The 21,298-nt window shown below is 44.6% G+C and overlaps 1 protein-coding gene across 6 annotated transcripts in view; it reads left to right on the top strand.

Moving 5' to 3' along the window:
• Positions 1-21,298, top strand: part of Fryl (FRY like transcription coactivator) — a 246,331-nt gene that overhangs the window by 201,403 nt on the left and 23,630 nt on the right. For all 6 annotated transcript variants that reach the window (XM_059275978.1, XM_059275977.1, XM_059275976.1 and 3 more), the window contains 10 exons: positions 1,347-1,954; positions 2,303-2,400; positions 7,359-7,529; positions 8,996-9,136; positions 11,127-11,324; positions 11,977-12,138; positions 12,226-12,300; positions 12,604-12,780; positions 16,147-16,350; positions 18,054-18,215. In XM_059275978.1, the coding sequence (XP_059131961.1) occupies positions 1,347-1,954; positions 2,303-2,400; positions 7,359-7,529; positions 8,996-9,136; positions 11,127-11,324; positions 11,977-12,138; positions 12,226-12,300; positions 12,604-12,780; positions 16,147-16,350; positions 18,054-18,215 (1,996 nt within the window). The remainder of the gene's footprint in view (positions 1-1,346; positions 1,955-2,302; positions 2,401-7,358; positions 7,530-8,995; positions 9,137-11,126; positions 11,325-11,976; positions 12,139-12,225; positions 12,301-12,603; positions 12,781-16,146; positions 16,351-18,053; positions 18,216-21,298) is intronic.

Raw genomic sequence — 21,298 nt, 5'->3', positions numbered from 1 at the left:
TGGGCTGCAGGTGTAGGTCAGCTGATAGCACTGGTGAAGCCCTGGGTGTGATCCCTACAGCCAAATAAACATGGTGTAGTGGCTCGGACTTGGTATGGTGCCTCCTGCCTATAATTACATACAGCACTTGGAAGTTGGAGAGAAGTGGGTCAGAAATTGAAGGCCATCCTTGGCTACATAGCGTGCTCAAGGCCAGCCTGGGATACGCAAGGCCCTGTCTAAAAAAAAAAGGAAATAAAAGGGAGGGGGAAATCAGATGTGGATACCCACCTCTAAACTCCAGCTCCAAAGGATCTGGCGCCCTCTTCTGGCATTTGAAGGCATCCACACATATACATGCACATACTTTTTTTTTTTTTTAAACAATATTTTTTTTTAACCATGGAAAGTGAGGACATCCAGAAAGTTCTGGAGCTGATCTTGTCAGTGCTGTCTTCCAGTGTCCTAGCTGGGGACCTTTTTACTGTCCTTTAGGCTCCAACAAGCCCCATGGTGTCACAGCAGCAGTCACTCCCGGGGTGACCCCTCAGGACACTTACCTTTACCTGATTGCTACTTTCCTCAGAACAGGCTCCCCTCCCACTTCCCTGCCTTGCAAACCTCAAACAGCTCATTCTTGAGGTCACATGTAGTCAGTCACCTTCTCTCTAAGCATGTCTAACTCACCTGCTAACTGTTTTATCCTTTGGATTCCTGTGCCTCCTTTATAGTTTAATAATAGCAAGTAAAAAGGTATAAATCTGTCTTCACATACTTATCTCCCTCTGTCGATTTTATTTATTGTCCCCATCTTTTTGTATATTTTGGATACATGTAGAATAGCAACTCACTTTAATCAGTTGGATACGTGGAAGTAAAAAAAAAAATGTTTATGCTTGGGTCTCGTGGGAAGAACATGCCATTGAAAGCAGGAGGGACCGTCAGGTTGGACAGTCGTGGTACAGACAGGGTCTGCCTTGGACGTAATACCGGTCTAAATCCAGAGCTGAAAGTTAGTGATGACCCTCGCCGTAAAACTGACTTCAAAAGATAGAGCCACAGCAGAAGAGATGCTATTGTCTTTATGTAGGGGCCAACTGAAATTTCCTGAAACAAAGTCAGATAAACAAGTTACTTTTCAGGGGTTTTTTTTTGTTTTTTTTTTGTTTGTTTGTTTGTTTGTTTGTTTGTTTGTTTTTCGGTTTTTTGAGACAGGGTTTCTCTGTGTAGCTTTGCGCCTTTCGTGGAACTCACTTGGTAGTCCAGGCTGGCCTCGAACTCACAGAGATCCGCCTGGCTCTGCCTACTTTTCACTTTTTAAGATACATTTATTGTAGCAAAAGTGACATTCCTTCTCTCTCTCTTAGAACCTCATACCATGATCCTGTAATGGGAAACAAGTATGCAGCTAACAGAAAAAGCACTGGGCAGCTCAACCTAAGCACAGGTCCCATTAACAGCAGCAGTTACCTGGGCTACAACAGTAACACGAGAAGTAACTCTTTGAGGTTAAGTTTAGTTGGCGACCGCAGAGGGGACCGGAGGCGGAGCAACACACTGGATATAATGGACGGACGGATCAACCACAGTGGTAGCTTGGCGAGGACTCGAAGCCTTTCCTCGCTGAGAGAGAAAGGACTGTATGACGCACAGCCCGCCACCGAGCCCACCAACCTGATGGCCACCATCTTCTGGATAGCGGCGTCTCTGTTAGAATCTGACTATGAATACGAATACCTCCTGGCTCTCAGGCTTCTCAACAAGCTGCTCATCCACTTGCCCCTGGATAAGTCGGAGAGTCGAGAGAAGATTGAGAACGTACAGAGCAAGTTGAAGTGGAGTAACTTTCCAGGCCTTCAGCAGCTCTTCCTTAAGGGCTTTACCTCAGTGTCTACCCAAGAGATGACTGTGCATCTCCTCAGTCAACTCATTTCGGTCTCCAAGCACACGTTGGTGGATCCGTCCCAGCTGTCAGGTGATGTTAACATAGTCTGTACCAATGTCAGCATAGTTACCTTTAAAGGGTGTGTGGTGGTGGTGGGGAGGGGGGCGTTGAACCTCGTTTCTTCCCAACGCTAAGCAAGCACACAGCCATGGAAGTCCATCCCCGGCCGGCCCATAGTTGCGTTTTAAGGTAGTGGGAATGCAGACCAAACGATAATGTTTCGTGTTAGATAACTTCAATTATTTGGTCAAATAATTTATAAGATCAGACAGCTGATCAAAATGAAAATGGTTTCTGTAGACCGTTTAAACGTGCCTTGCTTTTCCAGATATTGTGCAATAAAGTTGGTTCTTGTTTGCTTTTTCTCCCACCCGATAGGCTTCCCTCTTAACATCCTTTGCTTACTGCCTCACCTAATCCAGCACTTTGACAGCCCAACTCAGTTTTGCAAGGAAACCGCTAGTCGAATAGCAAAGGTAAGCAAGCGCGCCGCTCAACGATCGGGCCTGGGGCGCTGTTGGGTCTTGCAGATCCGCTCACTGTGGTTTTCTGAATCTTGCCTCTAACGTTTATTCTGTTTATCATGCCGAGGAGTTGCACAAAAGCCAGTGAATAAAACTGTTGAATCCGAGCGCCCCTCCTCCGAGTCCGACTCTTTTTCTGCTCCTCTCCCTGCTTCTCTTCTCCACCACTCTGTGGGGTTTCTCTCTCGTTCATTCGTTAACTGGCAGATCGGAACCAGGCCCTGGGGTGAGCGCTAGAGACGTGATGAGTGGGGTGGAGAGAACTGCCGTCCTCCTCCTAGGCCTGGGAGTGGGGACGGAGGCCCTGGAGGCTGAAGCCACTCCAGAGGCTGGTGAGGCTCCAGGCCATGGGGGGAGAGCCTCAGGGGGCACCGATGGCAGAGGAGGTGCTGCCTAGGCTGAGACTGCAACAGGAAGCACTAAAGTGAGATCCCCAGGTGAGGCTGTGAGTGGGCCAGGAACTGACGTCTCCTGGGCTGAAGAAATTGCATGTGCAGAGAGAGAGGACCTGAGCTCCATTCCCAGCACCCACACACGTACGGCATGCACACGCTCACACAAATCAAATCTAACTGTTAAAGGAAAAGTTACCTGTGCAGAGGTCCCCAAAGGAGAAGTACGGTATATTTTCAGTTTCTTAAAATTCTTTGTACTTTTTTCTTTTAACCCTTTCTTTCCTGTCTTTCCTCTCTGCTCACGCTATTTACCTTCCTACCACATGGTTCTGAAAGCCGTAGTATAGCTCTTCTTAAATCATCTGATAATGTGTTGGAAATGCTTGTCTCTCAGTTTCATCAAATACGATGTCGCCATTTTATGGTTTTAGTAATTTCCTGTCTGAACAGCTTTTTAAAGATAACATTCCAGCCGGGCGGTGGTGGCGCACGCCTTTAATCCCAGCACTCGGGAGGCAGAAGCAGGCGGATCTCTGTGAGTTCAAGGCCAGCCTGGTCTCCAAAGCAAGTTCCAGGAAAGGCGCAAAGCTACACAGAGAAGCCCTGTCTTGAAAAAAAAAAAAAAAAAGATAACATTCCTATTTATGTACGTACAACTATGTGTATGCCAGGCATTGTCTCCTGGAGGGAGAAATTTTCAAACTTAAAACATATAAAAGTTAGATAGATTTAGAAGTAATATGCACTCTGAAGTAATGAAGTGGCCTGGGAGGAGTGAATGAATGACAGGCAGCCCCAAGAACCTGCATAGAGCCCTGGGAAGAAGAGCCAGGAATTTCTAACCAAGAGGAAGGAGTCAGTTACCTTTTGGTGAAGAGCTTTCTATAGAAGCAGCTTTCTCCTGGCCCCTCCTCCGTTCAGTTAACAAGAGCACAGCACGGGGAAAAGGCGAGCGCACGAGGCCCAGTGAAGGGGACCTTCCCGTGGTCAGTGCTAGCCCGCGACACATCACGTTCGCAGTCACGAACATCAGAGCTCTTGCATTACTTTGCCAGGTAATATAAAGGGCAAGAAAATAATTAGAGCCGAACATGGTGGCACGGGGCTGTGGAAGAAGGATCACCACAAGTGGTCTTCCTAGGAAATGGTAGGATAGCCAAGGGGCACAGTAAGACCCTGCCTTAAAAAAAAAAAAGGATAAAAGTTATATTAATAAAATATGGCATTGAATTTCTAAATTTGTTATAACTTATTAAGTGTGAAGAGATTCTTAAATAGCCAATTGTAGATAACATAGCTTGTCACAGTTAATGGAAACATATCTTGGTTTCTTAAAACTGGTAGGTTAGGCATGGTGGCTCCTGTCTACGGTCTCAGTACACTGGTGACTGAGGAATTTTGTCGTGAGTTTGAGACCAGCTGGGTTACATGGTAAGTTCCAAGCCAGCCTGGGCTGCAGAGTGAGCCCCTGTCTCAAAATAAAAAATTAAAAAAACAAAACAAAACAAAACAAAAAGCCGAGCTGGTGAGATGACTCAGTAGGTTAAGGCCTCCAATCCTTATGACCTGAGTTTGATTTCCAGGTCCTGCATGGTAGGTAGAACCAGGTCCTGCAAGCTGTCCTCTGTCTACTCCCACACATATGTCCACACATACATTAAATACATAAATAAGTGGAATGCAATTGAAAGGAAAACATACCTGATTATTAAAAAAAAAAAGACTCAAAAATTGTAGTAAGCTTATTGGAAAACTGATTGTTTGAAATGAAATACTTCTAGAAAATACTTTACTAAAATAAACCAACTTTATACATAATGTTTTCACAAATAAGGGTTTAGGGTAATATAAAATTTGTTAAAAATATATTTTATTGCCGGTGGTTGGTGGCGCACGCCTTTAATCCCAGCACTCGGGAGGCAGAGCCAGGTGAATCTCTGTGAGTTCGAGGCCAGCCCGCCCGGGCTACAGATCGAGTTCCAGGAAAGGTGCAAAGCTACACAGAGAAACTCTGTCTCGGAAAAACAAAAAAACAAAAATAGATTTTATTTTAATATTCCAATGATGCATCATCAGAAAAATATAAACAAGGTTTCCTCTCCCTCACCTCATCCCCCAATTGAGGGGTTAGAAAGAAAACATGAAGGGAAATATATATATAATATATATATTTATATATATAATATATATGCTTAATTGGAATTTTGAAGGAAATAAAAGCATGAATAGGGAAGTAGAAGCATTTAAGAGCTGTAGCCAGAGTATATGCCATGCTGGATTCTCTGAGAAGCCTAGTCTGGCCTAAGGATGTCATAGGCCCTGAGGATAAAGCTGCGGATGCCCTGACCTCATCAGGTCACAGGAAGTCCCCACATAATTTTTTTGCTCCTAAGAATCCAAATCAGGCCTTCTGTGATTGCTAAATTGTTGTCAAGTGTGCTTTCTCCTGTGGAGCAGCACAGGACGGCTCCCTCTGTGTATGCTTTTAGCAACCTGCAGGATGTGCATTAAATTGATTTTTCTTAATTTATCCTCGCGCTTGTAACTGTTGAGAGTAATTCTCTGCCATTATGGGCTTCCTCATCATGCAAATATCACCAGATCTCTGTTTGTGCCCATGGGGAGCTTGGCATTTCAGGGCCAGGCAACAAGCCTTCATTCTGGCAGAAATCATACCTGAAAAGTTTGTTACAGAACATTTCTTTTTGGCCCCTCAGATTGTATCCCAGCCTGAAATGAAATCTTAGGTCATTTTCTTTTTTATAATATTGCACAGGAATTTTCTCCCTTTTCAAAGATAAGTGTCTAAAAAATTATTGTAAGAAAAAGAAATACTCTTTTGTAACAGCCAGAGGTGATGGCACACACCTGTGCTCCCAGCAGTCAGAACGCTGTGGAAGAAGATTTTTTAAACTCAAGTCTGGCCTGAGCTACAGAGCAAGGCTCAAAAAAAGTTTATTGTTATTAAAAAAATTTTTCTAGCAAAGATTTAAATAGTTACTGTAAAATTATAGGATTACATGACCTCTTAAATCGTTCATGTTAAAATAGAAATAAATATCAACCAAGCCCCACTCTTTATCTTCCTGTCAGTTTTATGGATGATGGATGAGATCAACTGCTTTCAATGAATTTATAAAGTAATTTCCATGCTATTACGTCAGTGTTTTCTGCAGTCATACATGCCTTTGGATCTCTAGCCCATGCAGGGACAATGGCTGAGAAATGGACTTGAGGCCCTCCGACGCTGTCAGACATCCTCCAAATTACCAAAATTATTGAAAGAAATGGTTAAACATATATGTATATTTCAGGGGCAATTTTCTCTTTCCTAAATACTCTCGGTAGTTGTGGAAATGTGTACAAAGTGTTAGTAAAGTGGAAAAACAAGCAAGAAAAGTGAAAAGAAACTGAAAGTAGACATTAATGACTAGGACAGACTGTTTTGATACACATATACTAGATTTGCAGAACAGCAAGGGTCCATTTTCCAGTTCTAGATTGTTCTAGTGTTTCCCAGAGGAGGCTAAGAGATATCTTCACCAATAACCCAGGGAATAAAGGAACTAAGAACATGAATTCAGCCAATAAGGTCCCCAAAGATTTGCTGAGTCCCGTGCCGTAGCGCTATGCCAAGCAGCTTCTGGAAGACAGACATGGTATAGGTTGGCTTCACAAGGAGTGGCCAAGGAACTCAGCACTTACATCATTTCCTGAATAGCAGTGTGATGTCTGGTGTACGGATTGTTACCAGTGGAGGTAACAGCCCCAATGAAGTCCTGTGACTGTCATACAGGTTGGGGCTGGCTGCAGTAATTGCTACCAGTGGAGATAACATAGCTCCAGTGAGGTCCTGTGACTATCACACAGGTTGGGGCTGGCTGTCTGCAGTAGCTCTTCTGTGAGATACCCTGAATACATCTATGAGACACAGCGGCCCTGAACTGGCCTGAGAATATTAAGTAGAGCCTGCCCGCTTAGGCTGTCAGGCACTAGAGTGCTTTGGGGTTTGTCAAAATGGTTACAAAGTCATAGGTAGGGCTTATAAAACCACAGATGGCCACTTACAGTATTAGAGACTGAAAACACCATCCTGTGTAAAACCCAGACGAGGGTTGGACACGTCACTCCTCCTTCCATTCCTCTCCTGCAGTGGTTCTCAACCTTCCTAATGCTGTGACCCTTTAATACAGCTCCTGTTTTTGTGACCCCCCCCCCAGCTATAAAATTATTTTCATTGCTACTTCATAACTCTACGTTTGCCACTGTTATGAATCGTAATGTAAATATTTTTGGAGATGGAGTCTGGCCAAAGAGGCTGAGAACCACTGCTCTACTGCAGGTCTCTTAACGGTGCCTTGTTTTTTGTCTTTTCCATTGAACTTTCCTAGCTCTTTGAATTGAAATGCATTGAAACCTGAATATGCATCTCAAATTTATTTCCTGAAATAAATGTATGTAGCCTCAAACAGGTTTCGGTTTTAGGCAAATGAAATAAGCGTGTGTGTTCTGTAGGTCTGTGCAGAAGAGAAGTCCCCGACGCTGGTGAACCTGGCTCACATGATGAGTTTGTACAGCACACACACCTATTCTAGAGACTGCTCCAACTGGATCAATGTGGTGTGTCGGTACCTGCACGACTCCTTCTCAGACGCGACCTTCGGTCTTGTGACTTACCTGGCAGAGGTGAGTTTCGGTGGCTTTGAACTGCTCGGTGGTGACATTGTCAAGTGGCTATTTACAGAAACAGCCCTGTGGTCCTAAGTAGTCTTTGAGTTGAAAGTGAGTGGAGAGAAGAGAGAGAGTATAGAGAAGAGGGAGCATCGGAGAAGAGAGAATGTCAGAGAAGAATAGAGAGAGTGAATAGAGAGAATACAGATGATTCCTTTCAAGTACAAAAGGGTTTTTTTGTTGGATGTTTTTCTCCCGTTTCTACTATGTAGTTTCTTAATCATTGCCCTAGTTGACGTGAAAGCAAATGTCTTGGTTAGGATTTCTATTGCTGTGATAAGACACCAAGACCAAAAGCGACTTAGGAAAGGGTTTATTTTGCTTACAGTTCCACATCACAGTCCATCACTGAGGGAGTCAGGGCAGGAGCTCAAACAGGGCAGGAATGTGGGACAGGAGCTAGTATAGAGACCATAGAGGGGTACTGCTTACTGGCTTGCTCAGCCTGCTTTCTTGCATACCCCAGAACCATCTACCTATAAGGGTGTTGCCACCCACAATGGACTGGGGCCTCTCAGATCAATCTCTTTAAAAAAAAAAGTCCCACAGGCTTGCCTACAGACCAATCCGGTGAAGGCATTTTCTCTACTGATGTTCTTTTTTCCCAGATTACTCTAGCCTGTGTGTGTCGAGTTGACTGAAAAACCAGCAGCACAGTAATTAATGTAAACCTCCCCTTTATGGAAAATGGAAAGTATATTTGGGTGGTGTTGATCCTGGGGAACAGGTACAAAATTAATTCTTGGAAGCTCTGCTCATACCTGTAATCACAGCAATCAAGAAGCTGGGACCAGAGGTTTTGGGGCCAGCCTGGGCTACACAGTGAAATCCAGGAAGGAAGGAAGGGGGGAAGGGGAAGAAGAAGGGAAAGGGAAGAGGAAGGGAAGGGGAAGAGAAAGGGAAGGGAAAGAGGAAAGGAAGAGGAAGAGGAAGAAGGGAAGAGGAAGGAAGGAACAAAACTCAAAAAAGAATAAAATCTTTCTTTCTTTCTTTCTTTTTTAATTAAAATACATGTTTCTTTTCTGACCATGTTCACACTCATGGTCAGAGATGTGTGAACCAGCCATTGAGGGTCCAGATGGCAGTTACTCATTTCAGCTTATAGGATAAAATCTTGTGCAAGATCAGGTAGCTCCTATGTAGCTGTATGTGGTTTATGAATAGTAGTTCATCATTCTTCGGTGATAGTAGTGTAGTCATTTTTTTCCTTAACCTAAAATAAATAGATTTGTTTTTACTATTGAAGACTGTTATTGAAATGAGAACTAGTTATCCTTTCCGACAGAAGGAAAAATAATATATATTGCCTTTTACTGTGCCGGTTTCCTGGTTTCTGACCTGTTATGTTTCTCAACTTTGTAAGGGTGACGCCAAGTTTTTGTTCAGCCTGATAAAAGTCTGCATTTCTATCTTATGTCCAGCTGTTAGAAAAAGGACTGTCCAGTATGCAGCAGTCATTGCTACAGATTATCTATAGTCTGTTGAGTCACGTCGACCTGTCTGCTGCCCCGGCCAAGCAGTTTAACCTGGAGATCATAAAGATTATTGGTAAATATGTACAGGTGAGTGACCACCAAATTCACATACAGCGTCGGTCAACTTGAAATAATCCATGAGTGTAAAACCTAGATACTCAAGGGTAGGGATGTTTCCAGGAATATTTACTACCTGGAAAACATTCTCAGTGACACAGAAGCACCATCGGGTCGGTTGCATTGGTGTGGTGCCTTCGTCAGATTCAACAGTCGCATTCCCGTAGCAGCTAGAGAGCGTGTGTGGATGTGAAGGGTGGCAGTTACCATCTCTAGAAATGTAGGGCTGGGACTTATTTTGTCCTATGTATGACTCTCTGTGTTAGCCAGGTATTATGTATTAGATAAAACCTTTTAGAAACAGGAGGTTACTTTAAAAGTCAGTACTCAAGAGTTGGTTTTTGTAGGTCAGGAAGTAACTGATATTTAGAAAGTAGAAATCCAAACGTTGTGTAAATGTGAATGATAACCAGGAAACTGGTATGTTTTGCATTTCACCTTTAAACTGTTTGTGAAAGAAAGGCGCTCTTATATAAGATATCAAGAGCGGGGCTGGAGAGGTGGCCCAAAGTATGTGCTGCTCTTGCATAGGGCCTAAGTTTAGTCCCAAGCACAGACACACATATACTGCATAATTAAAGAATAATAGTAATTAAAAATAAAGTATCCAGAGAACAAATTATGTGAGAACTGACGAGTATTTTTAGTTTATACTCCATAGGCACATGCCTTTACTGCAGCAGAATTTTGAAAGGGAAAATACTGAGTTTGTAGTCTGCTCCCATCTGGAATTAATCAAATTGTATGAAAACCTTGTTGAGTCATTAGGGGTGTGGCTCAGTGGCAGAAGTCCTTTTTAAGAAGCTTTTTCTGTGTATTCTTTTTAGTAATTTTTTTTTTTTTTAATGATTATGAGAGGATGGAGAGATCAATGTTTTTGAGCCCTGATTGCTCCTCCAGAGGACCCAGGTTTGATTCCCAGCACCTACTTGGTAGCTCACAACCAGCTATGGCTCCAGTTAGGGGATCTGATGCCTCCCTCTGGCCTCCTTGGGCACTGCACACATGAATTACAGAGCCATTTGTGTAGGCAAAAATCACCCATACACATTAAAAGAAAAAGAAAAAATGATTCCAAGTTCTTTCCTAGACATCAGTTCTTCTGCACGTGTACGTCTATCGTATCAATCCCTCCTAAATTATGTTGTAGGAATATATAAAACTGAGACAAAAGTGAAATGTAACTGAAAAGCATAGGCACCGTGGTGAGGAAAAACACCCTCTGAAACTTGGCCATTCCTGAGAGTGTCACCCCATATTTGGGGCTCAGGTCGTCAAGAAACAAGTCCAGGGCCTGACAGACAGCTCAGTAGTTAAGGGCACTTGTTGCTTTTGCTTAGGACCCGAGTTTGGTTCCCGGCACCCACATGGCACCCCTACAATCTGTAACTCCAGTTCCAGGGGATCCAGCATCCTCTTCTGGCCTCTCTGAACACTGCACAAATGTGGTATACAGGCACATACAGGCAAAGTACCCATCCACGTGAAATAAAATAATAAAACAAATTTTAAAGAGGTCAAAACATTTTATTTCGTATGTTAATATGTCTAAAATCTATGAATTTAAAATTATTACTGTCAGTTTAAGTTTATCTTTGAAGCCCCAGGCTTCACCCGGAATGTTCAAATGTGTGTGACTCCTCCTTCAACAGCAGCCAGGTCCCTGCATAAGACTTTCCGGATTAATGATTTCCAAGGTACTCCCTGGAAAAAAAAAAAAAAAAACAAGGTCCTCCGTTAGGGAGTATCTGTGTGTGTGATCATCTAACCCTACCAATAATAACTCAGATTTTTCCCATGTTTTGTAACTCAGGCCTTGTGTTAAAAGATCTCAAAGGACGATGGACCATTTTATAGACGTCTTACAGCAGTACTGTTTCCACCGTCTACGGTATAGACTGGGCCTTTGTTCTTGTGCATGCACACTCGTAACTCTGGTATTGGTTCTTTCTGGATCCAGAGTCCTTACTGGAAGGAGGCCCTCAACATCCTAAAGCTGGTGGTGTCCCGCTCTGCAAGCCTTGTTGTACCCAATGACATCCCCAAGGCCTATGGAGTGGATGTAGGTTCTCCTGAAATATCCTTCGCTAAAATCTTCAATAACGTCTCAAAGGAGTTGCCCGGCAAGACCTTGGACTTTCACTTTGACATCTCTGAGGTGAGATAGCCCACAATCGACATGGTACCCTTAGGAGTGCTCATCTGTTCTTTGACTCACTCAAGCCTCAGTTAGTGGAACTTGTACTTGGTTGGTATTAGGCGCTGTAATAGGTGTTGTGAAACTCTTTGAAAAATGGGGAGAAGGCGGACTCTGAGGAAGCTTACATCGCCTTGAGGAAGCAGGCAGATGAGTATCATGATGCTGCCTGACAGGAAGTAAGGTAGAAGTTCTCTGGGAGTATACAGTGTGCTCCTAAAGGTGTGCTTAAGAAAGGAGGTAACATCTAAGCTGAGTGTTGAAAAATAAGTAGCCCCAGGGAAGCAGATAGGACAGTTTGGGGGTGCCTTGGTTAGGGTTTCTATTGCTGTCATAAAATACCATGACCACCATCAACTTGGGGAGGAGACGGTTTATTTCATCTTAAAACTTGTGGTCCATCATCCAGGGAAGGCAGGGCCACGACCTGGAGGCAGGAGCTGCTGATGCAGAGGCCGTGGAGGAATGCTGCTTACTGGCTTGCTCCTCATGGCTTGCTCAGCCTGCTTTCTTGGTTATTTGTAGAACATGTCCTACTGGACCTACTGTTAACCCTTGCTGGTGTCTTTGGTGTGGAAGCGTTGAGTCAGCTTTGGCGTTTGTTTCTGTGTAGACGCCCATCATTGGAAACAAATACGGAGGCCAGCACAGCGCTGCGGGAAGGAACGGGAAAGCGAAGGTGATTGCCGTCACCAGGAGCACCTCCTCCACCTCCTCTGGCTCCACTTCCAATGCCCTGGTTCCCGTCAGTTGGAAAAGGCCACAGTTATCACAGGTGCATAGAGAGCATCCGCATGGGATGGGAGAATCAATTTGGTGACTCAGTTTACCCATACTAACGCTGGAATTTCCTTCCTGTTAGCGGAGAACAAGAGAGAAGCTGATGAGCGTGCTATCTCTCTGTGGCCCCGAATCCGGCCTCCCGAAGAATCCCTCTGTGAGTACTCAGGAGCACGCAGATAAAGGGCCCCAAAGCCAGTGTGTCTTGGGGCTTGCCTTTGCTAAGTAAGTCCTGGTATTCACCAAGAATGAAAAGGAGATGGTCTTGTCTGTTGCAAAATCTGGCAGCTGTGCCGATCAGGTGCTGAACTAGTTAGGTACAAAGACTAAACTGAAATTCTGCATTGATTGAAGAGTGAAGCTAACAGGGATCTTCAGGGGCTGGTACCTCAGGTGCAGAGGGTCAAAAATTATGCACAAACCTTTTTTTTTTTTTTTTTTTCCTTTTCCGGGGCATCAGGTTGTGTTTTCTTCTAACGAGGATTTGGAAGGCGGGGACCAGCAGACCAGCTTGATTTCCACCACAGAGGACATAATCCAGGAAGAAGAAGTTGCCGTTGAAGACAACAGCAGTGAGCAACAGTTCGGCGTCTTTAAGGACTTCGACTTCCTGGATGTTGAGTTGGAAGATGCAGAGGTGAGACCTTGGGCTTTCTTGACATTTACAGAGAGTCATGCTTGAGCCAGACGCTGACCGTGCCATCTTCCGTTATGGAGATGACTATAAAATCAAGAAAGGTCAACTAAATGTGGAACTCTGAGTGCCATAATTAGTCAGTAGCAGAAGGAACCTGAAGTAGAAGAGTCCATTCTGTCTTTACAAAGTAAGAAAGGAATTCATGATGATTAGTTTAGTGTATTCCTAGGTTTAAATGTTTTGCATGAGCTAAACAAACTAATACATACGTTACATACGTTATAATACATAATACATACTAATACATACGTTAAAAAGGATCAAACATCATTTTCTTGTTTTTGTTTTGAGTCAAGGTCTACTCACCCTGTAGTACCAGCTGGCTTGAAACTCATGCTAGTTCTCCGGCCTTAGCTTGCCGAGTGTGAGAGGACAGGCGTGAGCCAGCATGCCCAGCTCAAACACAGTGTGGTGTTGGTCACTAAAGTGACCACATGGCAGCTTTGGCTTTCGAGAACTCTGCCTCTGGCAGGCGCCTGAGGTCTCTCACTGGCATCCCCAACCATGTTTTCTTCGACTTCCCCACTCCCCAAGGACCTGTTTCTTCTGACACCCAAGAGGCTTTCTCTTATAAGCTGATCCTGTCTACATGTTATGTCCATCTAGGGGTTTTCTAAGTGGAAATCCATCTGTCAGCTCATGCAGCTGAGCTAGTCCCAGAGTTTTCCATTCAGCATGACTCTGTGAGGCCTCTGTCTATCAATCTATGCTTCTCTGGGGGCCCTCCCCTTCTTCCCAGGCCAACTTGGTCTCAGGCAGCAGCAACCTGGCTGTCACTGTTCTGTGACCCCATGTGCCCACATAGCAATGTTTGGGGCAAGTAAAGATCAGTCCCAGGGATGCTCGCAGGAGATGGGAGAGGTGGCTTTTCCACATGCTCTTAGCATCCTTCTTAGCTCGCCCATCGGCTTCTAACACAGCTAGCCCTGTGGTAAATACCAGGGAGCCGCCCTATTGTCCTAGGCTATGGAATTCCATTCCGGTAACTCCGGTCGGTTCCTCAAATGGCAGGCCCTTAGACCTGAGAAGATTTTAGTAGATCCAAGATCTGGGCATCCCAAAATGGCTACAAATATATATTAATACACAGTCAGATAAACATGCTTCAAATATTCTGTGCCAGGTTGGCATGTTCCTTTTTCTGAAGCATCAACTCAGCTTGTGGGCGTCCATCAGCTCTCACGAGGGGCGGTTCTCTTTGACTGCACTGTCAACAGGAGACAGTGTGGGGCGATGTTTCCCTTACTGTGCTGCAGCAGCTCCTGAAGCTACAGAGATGAGCTGGGTACCTGGGAGTCACACAAATGCCAATAGACTTAAATCACCTTTAAAATGAACATTTTAAACCTGTGCTTTCTTATCCTATACATATATACATATATACACATACATATATATCTTTTATTTTTTTCAAAAGGGGCAGATTTTTAAAAACCTATTAAAAGTGTTTTCACATTCATCCTTTGAAAAACATATCGAAGGAAGGGTAAGACAGCCTGTCACAGCCGGGAGCAAAATGAGATGGCTTGAGCCCTGATGCCCTGTCTTACATTCGTGCGCTGCTTCTAAACCCTCTGCGGTTACTTCTTTTTCTTGTTCAGAATTCAGATTTCTAAAGGCTCTAGACTTTTTTCTAACGGTTACGGTTATTATTGTTTTGTTGTTGTTTGCCCTTTTTTTTCCCTGTAAAGAGCTGTGGAAATGGTTTAGTGTTCATTTAGCCCTCTGAAATGTCAGCAGGGAGTGACTCTCACTCTTAGCAGGGCTTCCGTCAGAGCTCTCTGAAGACACTTACTTCAGGTCACAGCAGTCTAGGGGGAGTGGAGAGGGCTGACCCGAACCCCGTAATGAAGCAAGCCAAGGGAACATGCTTTTATGTACAGTCACGGTTGAACCATAACAGTAGGAAATACTTGGATTGGATGGCTAAAACAAAACAAATAAAACTCCTAAAAGATTCCCCGGCTTTGAAAGCTGGCAGTATAAATTCATTCATTCATTCATTCATTCATTCACCAAGTACATTGTGAGGCCGGGTGCCATTAATGTGCTCTGCAGCATGGTCCGATTTACAGTGTAAGTTCAAGAAAGGTACTTTTCAAACCCTAACCTCCCAGAACCCAAAGCATCTAAAATTCCTTGGGAAACAGCCAGGTTGGGTCTGAGGGCGCAGTGGGCAGAGCTCCTGCCCAGCATCAACAGTTTGGGTTTAACCTGTCAGTTTTCCCACAGTTGATTTCCATCGAAAATTCCATTTGAAAGAGTTCCTCTGTTGGGGGGGAGGGGTTGGAGATGGGAATTGTTTTTTGAAAACCTCTATTTCAGACACTCCCTTCCATGTGAAGAGCTATAAATTAATTTTTTTTTTTTGCCAGTTTAGTATAATTTATCACAGCAGGGCTTTAGACAGTTAAGAATTATGTTCTCCAGAAGTAGAGGCTCAGCGCGGACCTAGCATAAATCCCAACTGGAGTGACGCTGCCTGTGTCTCTCTTGTGACCTTCGTGGAAGTTGGCAACAGTTGTGTGTTTTGATAGCTACGATCCTGATTTTAAATTATCGTGAAAAGTGACCACTGCATTTAACTGCAGCTGCCCTGCAGATGCCAACAGCTGTTACCTTGTATTGTCGTCGGTTGAATGTGGGTACCAAGTATTAGCCGTGTAAATTTTGCAAACTTTTGTAAATTTCGTGTTGCCAGAGTGTATCACTGGAAGCATCGTTCTACATGTCTGTCTCCAGCTCTTCCCCAGTTCCGATCCTATGTCGGCCTCCCGCAAAAAAAGCTAAACCCAGAGCTTGCGTCCGTCTTTGGGTTTGAGAAGTCAGAGTTTGCCTCCAAAAGCGTAGCATATATTTGAATGTGTGTCTTCGTTCTCTCTAACTCTGTGTGTTTCCCTTTCTGCTAACCAGGAGCTGCAGGTAAGTTGCAGCCTGGTGTTGTGTGGACTGTGTCTTGATCGGCCCCTGTGGTGTACGTGTCCTCCGTGTGGTCTCATGCGTGTCTGTGGATTAGAGTAGAAATCACCTAGAATGTAGATCTAGCCGCTCCCTCAGCAGTACAAGATGAATGATCAAGAAAGCGATTTCGTAAAAATGACCAAATAATTTTTAATCTCTGAAAATATAAATATTTGATGATGGGTTAAACATTGAAAGAAACAGACAGGTTGATTGAAACTCTGCTCTTGATGATGCATTCAGTAGTTTTTCACCTTGGTGTGTGTTTCCGGGTGTCATAACTTCTGCAGCATTCAGAAGCATGTAGCTGAGTCCTCAGAAATCATGTCTTGCTTTTTTTTCCAGGGGGAGAGCATGGACAATTTCAACTGGGGAGTCCGCCGGCGCTCGCTGGACAGTATTGACAAAGGAGATACACCGTCCCTCCAGGAGTACCCGTGCTCTAGCAGCACTCCCAGCTTGACGCTGACGAACCAGGAGGACACGGACGAGTCCTCAGAGGAAGAAGCCGCCCTCACGGCAAGCCAGATCCTGTCACGCACACAGATGGTATTGCTCCTCTCACCTTTCCATGAAGTAGAGGGGCTCAACTAACTCTAAGCTTTGAATTCAAAAAAAAAAAAAAAAAAAAAAAGAAAGAAAGAAAAATATGATGTTTATGTCCCTTCTAATTGTCATTTCATTATGTACAAAATGCACGCACCAAAATAAGTATTCTGTTACTCATGACAAAATCATGTGTGCCCTGCAGCAGATAACACAGCTGGTTCTCTGCTAGTTAAAGTGAGGTGTTCTGAAGCCTTTCAGGGGCTCCTCGTGAATCACACACACACACACACACACACACACACACACACACACACACACACACACATATTTTGGTATGGGTTGGGGCACTACCAACTCTCAGTACACAGCTGTTTTTCTTTCCTGGTATGTAAAAGTCATACTTTGAACGTGATGTGCAAAGACTGAGCAAACGTTGGTCCTTTTCAAGAGGAAGTTAGGAGACCAGAAGGATGGCTCAGCAGCTGAGAGTCTAGGGGGACCTGGTTCAGTTCCTGGCACCCACATCCTGCAGCAGCTCATAGCCACCTGTAACTCCAGCTCCAGAGGACCTCATACACTTTTATTATGTATACAATGTTCTGTCTGCATGTATGCCTGCAGGCCAGAAGAGGGCGCCAGATCTCATTACAGATGGTTGTGAGCCACCATGTGGTTGCTGGGAATTGAACTCAGGACCTCTGGAAGAGCAGCCAGTGCTCTTAACCTCTGAGCCATCTCTCCAGCCCCCAGCACTAACTTTTAAATAAAGTTAGTTATGTTAGCTCTCGTGGAAGCTATGGGACAGAATTGACTACTTACTGACAAGGCTAGCTCCAGTCTCAGGGGTACTGAGGTAAAGAAAATCATTTAAAATCACTTTGTCAGCATGGAAAAAAGTTAGTTTTTGCCTCGTGTATTCCATACCCAAAGGCTTGGTATTTCCTATGTTGAATACTGACCCAGAGAAAATAGTAACCGTGCCTAAGCATCACTAATGATGCTCTGTTATTATAAACAACTTGACAGGGTTTTTTCCTTACTTTTTGGTCTTACTGAAACTGCTGCTGGTTTTTGCTGAAGTTACTGAGTGGTGCACTCCATCATGCATGCCTGACCTTCCAGAGTTCCCAGAGTCACAGATCTCAGACGTGGCTGAGACAAAGCTCAGTGGTAGAGCATTTGCCTGGCTCTTGGGTCCTTGGTTCAATACCAGTAGCACAAAAATAAATAAATCCTTAGACCAAACAAAATATGGCTTATGGTGCTGGGGGTGTGGCTCAATTGGTTGAGTCCTTGCTTAGCTCACACAAAACACTGAGTTTGATCTCCGTCACCCCATAAGCTGGGCATAGGGGGTACCCACCTGGGAAGTGGAGGCAGAGGGGTCACATGTACACAGGGAGTTTGAGGCCTGCCCTCACCCCAGGAAAAAAGCATAATACACGAAAAATACAAATTTTGGCTCAAGGCTAGTATAGTTCTAGATCACTTATGGCTCTCTCTCCCTTTGTTTAATTAGCAACATTTAACCTTTGTAGCCGCCTGCTCCATCCACAAACCTTTCTGCCACCTACTAGAAGCGAGAGAAGGCCAACTCTCGGAAATCCCGGAAGTTCTCTATACCTAAGCCCATAAAACACGTTGGTGGCGCGCGCGTTGATTCTCGTGGCTGTGGCTGCTAACGAGTGCATCTCTCCTCCCAGCTCAACAGTGACTGTGTGGCGGATGACATGACGCCCGAGCACCAGGACCTGCTGCAGTCTCAGGATTCCGCCAGCAGCAACACCACAGAAGACGTTCTACAGATCAGAGATGAGCCCAGTTTGGAGGCCTGTCTCGATAATGCTCGCAGCCAGCTGCCTGAGGTGGGGAGACACGGGGCTGGTGCATGGCCAATCTAGGTTCCCTTCAGCAATCCACTGCGTCCCTCGCTTCTCTCCCCCAAAGAGTTTTCAGCTGACGTGCTGCTAATTATTTGATTGGTTTTTAGTATTTCTAACCTGTCGGGTTGTTTTAAGACAAAACCAACCGTCAGACCCGGTTGGTTGGTTGATATTTAGTTTTGTTTTGTTTGTTTCTTCCTTTAAAAAAAAAAAAAAAAAAAAAGTTAACATGTTGGGAACAGCCTACAGGTTAAAAATAACGCCAAGTGTGTCAATGAGCATTTTGCGTCGCCGAGTGTGACTTGGTCACCGTGCGAGCGCTCGCTTCTCTGGGGACAGCAGGCGTTGCCGGGGCCGCTGCGTTTCTGTGAAGGACTGCTTCTGTCTCTCCCCCTCCCCTGTGCTTTGTATGGGTGTTCTGTGATTGGTGCTGTGACCGGGTTAGGACCTCAGGCTGGCTGTGTTAGCGGCTGTGCGGTGAACCATATCAACAGACTCTGGACCATACCACTAAGTAGTATGGTCTTTGGAAAGGCCTGTAAGGAGTTAAGCCAGATTCCAAGCTAATGACTGACCCAAATCAGTAAGTATTCGTTGTCCTAGTGTTGTTGTTGTTGTTGCCTTTTTTTTCTTTTTTTTTAAAAAGATGATTGTAGATACTTTTTAAAAATGTAATGATTGCTGTAGCTCTGGGAAACGTGCTTTCTGCTCGGTAAGCATTAGAAACTGGTGCATTTTTTTTTTTTTTGTCTGTTAATGAAATTAATGTAGTTACTAGACCTCAACTGATGTGGTTATTAGGTTGTGTGACTTTTTGTAAGGCAGCATCTGGTGCTCTTATTAGTAGGCTGAGAACTGGACATGTCTGGACCCTCTTTAACAGTGAGCAGATATATTTTGAAATGGAGGCATTTTACCTTCCTGATCACAAGTCCTGGAAATTTCTAATAGAGTGAGGATGGAAATAGGTCAATCAGGTGTTCATTGTGACTTCACTAGGGCCAGAGTTTCAGCAAGAGGCTAGGAAGAAAGGAGATGATAGTATTTACTGTCTACATCAAGGAAGATTGAAAAGACATTTGCCGTGTGTGTGTGTGTGTGTGTGTGTGTGTGTGTGTGTGTGTGTGCGCGCGCGCGCGCGTGTGTGCGTGCGTGCGTGTGTGTGTGTGTGTGTGTGTGTGTGTGTGTGCACACGCATGCACATTTCAACAGGAACGACTTTGTGGAAGTCTAAAGAGTAATAAACTGACTTTTGGTGGTGACAGGGATAAAGGACAGGTTTCAGGGCACTTGGGCCTTCCAGATAGAGGGGTAGCCTACGGAGGACATGGCATGTAAACTCACGTGGTCTGTCCAGCTGCCCGCAGGGAGTTCAGCATCGGAGAATAACATGGGTGGGAGAAGAAAGAGAAGTGAAGAGGGTCAGACATGCGTGGTGGTAGGGAGTGCCGTTTTCAATACAGACCGCACCATCAGAGAGCGGGGAATCATGCGGCTGCTCCTTTCAGGACATGACTCTGCCGAGGAGCCTTGGAATATCGCTTTAGGTAATCGGCTTAAAAGGAGGATGGGCTTCTTTTGGGTCCCAGTTCGCTGCTTTCAGTCCCTGACAGATTGGCCTGTGGTAGCAATCATGGCGGAGCATATACCAAGCAAATCTGTTTCCCATGGCCTTGAATGAAACAGCAAAAGAGAGGAGAGCAAGGGCCTTCAAGGGCACACCCCATTGACCTAGACCCCACCCCCCACTAAGTCCCACACTAGCACCACCCTGGGGAAGCAAGCCCTTCCTTCATGGACCTTTAGGGGTATGCTCCAGTCCCAAAGCATGGCAATGCCTATCTCAAGATCAGCAGCGTGCTGGAGCCCTGGATGAAGATGCAGCGTCGGGGAGCATGCGTTCATGCATTTCTTCTCTTTTTAGGCAGGGTCCTACACCACAGCCCAGGTAGTTCTTGAAGTCATTGCAGTCCTCATGCCTCAGCCCCACAAGGGCTGTCACTACAGGTGTGAGCCACCTTACCCAGCGTATTGAATCCCTGTCCCATGCTAGACACCATTCTAGGATCTGGGCATCTAAAACAGGCAGCTGGTGGCATGAGGCTTAATCCTATCAGGAGTGACAGATAACAAGCGTGTAAAAACAAATTTTAAAAATGTGAGAAAGTGGTCATTGTATTAAATCTTCTCCAGAAATTTAACAGTAATGTGGATTTGAATGGGGAGAAAGTTAGCCTGTGAGATGAGGCCTCAGCGTAATCCCCTATACATATATGTAGTCCCACATACATATAAGGGACCTCTGTCTGTTTCCTGGCTGTTTTATTTTGGTTGGGTTTTGATTTAGACTTTTTGAGATGGAATCTCATCGCTTAGCCTAGGCTGGCCTGGAACTCACTGCCTCAACCTCTCCCGAGTGCTAGGATTACAGTCCTGAGCCTGGCATGACCTAACAATATACAGTGGGCTAATGGACTTCCTTCCCAAGTACCGAAAAGTCCCTGGGGACGTCTTTCCTACCAAAGAAAGAGCACTTCAGTTTACCCTCTTCCTCCCCTTTTTAGACGAGGGCTCATTCTCATTATGAAGGGTGAGAAGGAAAGGGTGATTTTAGGACAGTGCCATTTATAAACAAGCTTTCATTAGAACTGATAGTAAAAGAATAATAGCTCCTGCAGAGGAATGACGGCGCTGTATCCGTTAGCTGGGCTGGCAGAATGTGTTTCCTTGTGTCTCCAATACAGTCAGTGCCTGATGTTCCCAAATTGCCCTCTAATAAAGAAGCATGGGAAAGCACCAAGATACTAAAATCATAATTAGTTTTACAGTGACTTCTGCAATTAATTTTTATCGGTAAAATGGCTTACAAATTAAAGGAACAAATCTACTCGTAAATATTTTCCTGAAGATTTCCCCTAAAGTGTGGTTAACACTGGGAAGGAAAAGGAAATGTCTTAGTTACGATTACGGTTCTGTTGCTGTGCAGAGACACCACGACCAGGGCAGCTCATACAAGTAAGCATTTCATTGGGAACTTCTTACAGTTTCCGAGCGTTAGTCCATCA

Source organism: Peromyscus eremicus, chromosome 10, assembly GCF_949786415.1.
Source record: "Peromyscus eremicus chromosome 10, PerEre_H2_v1, whole genome shotgun sequence".
NCBI lineage: Eukaryota > Metazoa > Chordata > Mammalia > Rodentia > Cricetidae > Peromyscus > Peromyscus eremicus.
This window is presented reverse-complemented; position numbering and strand designations above follow the sequence as displayed.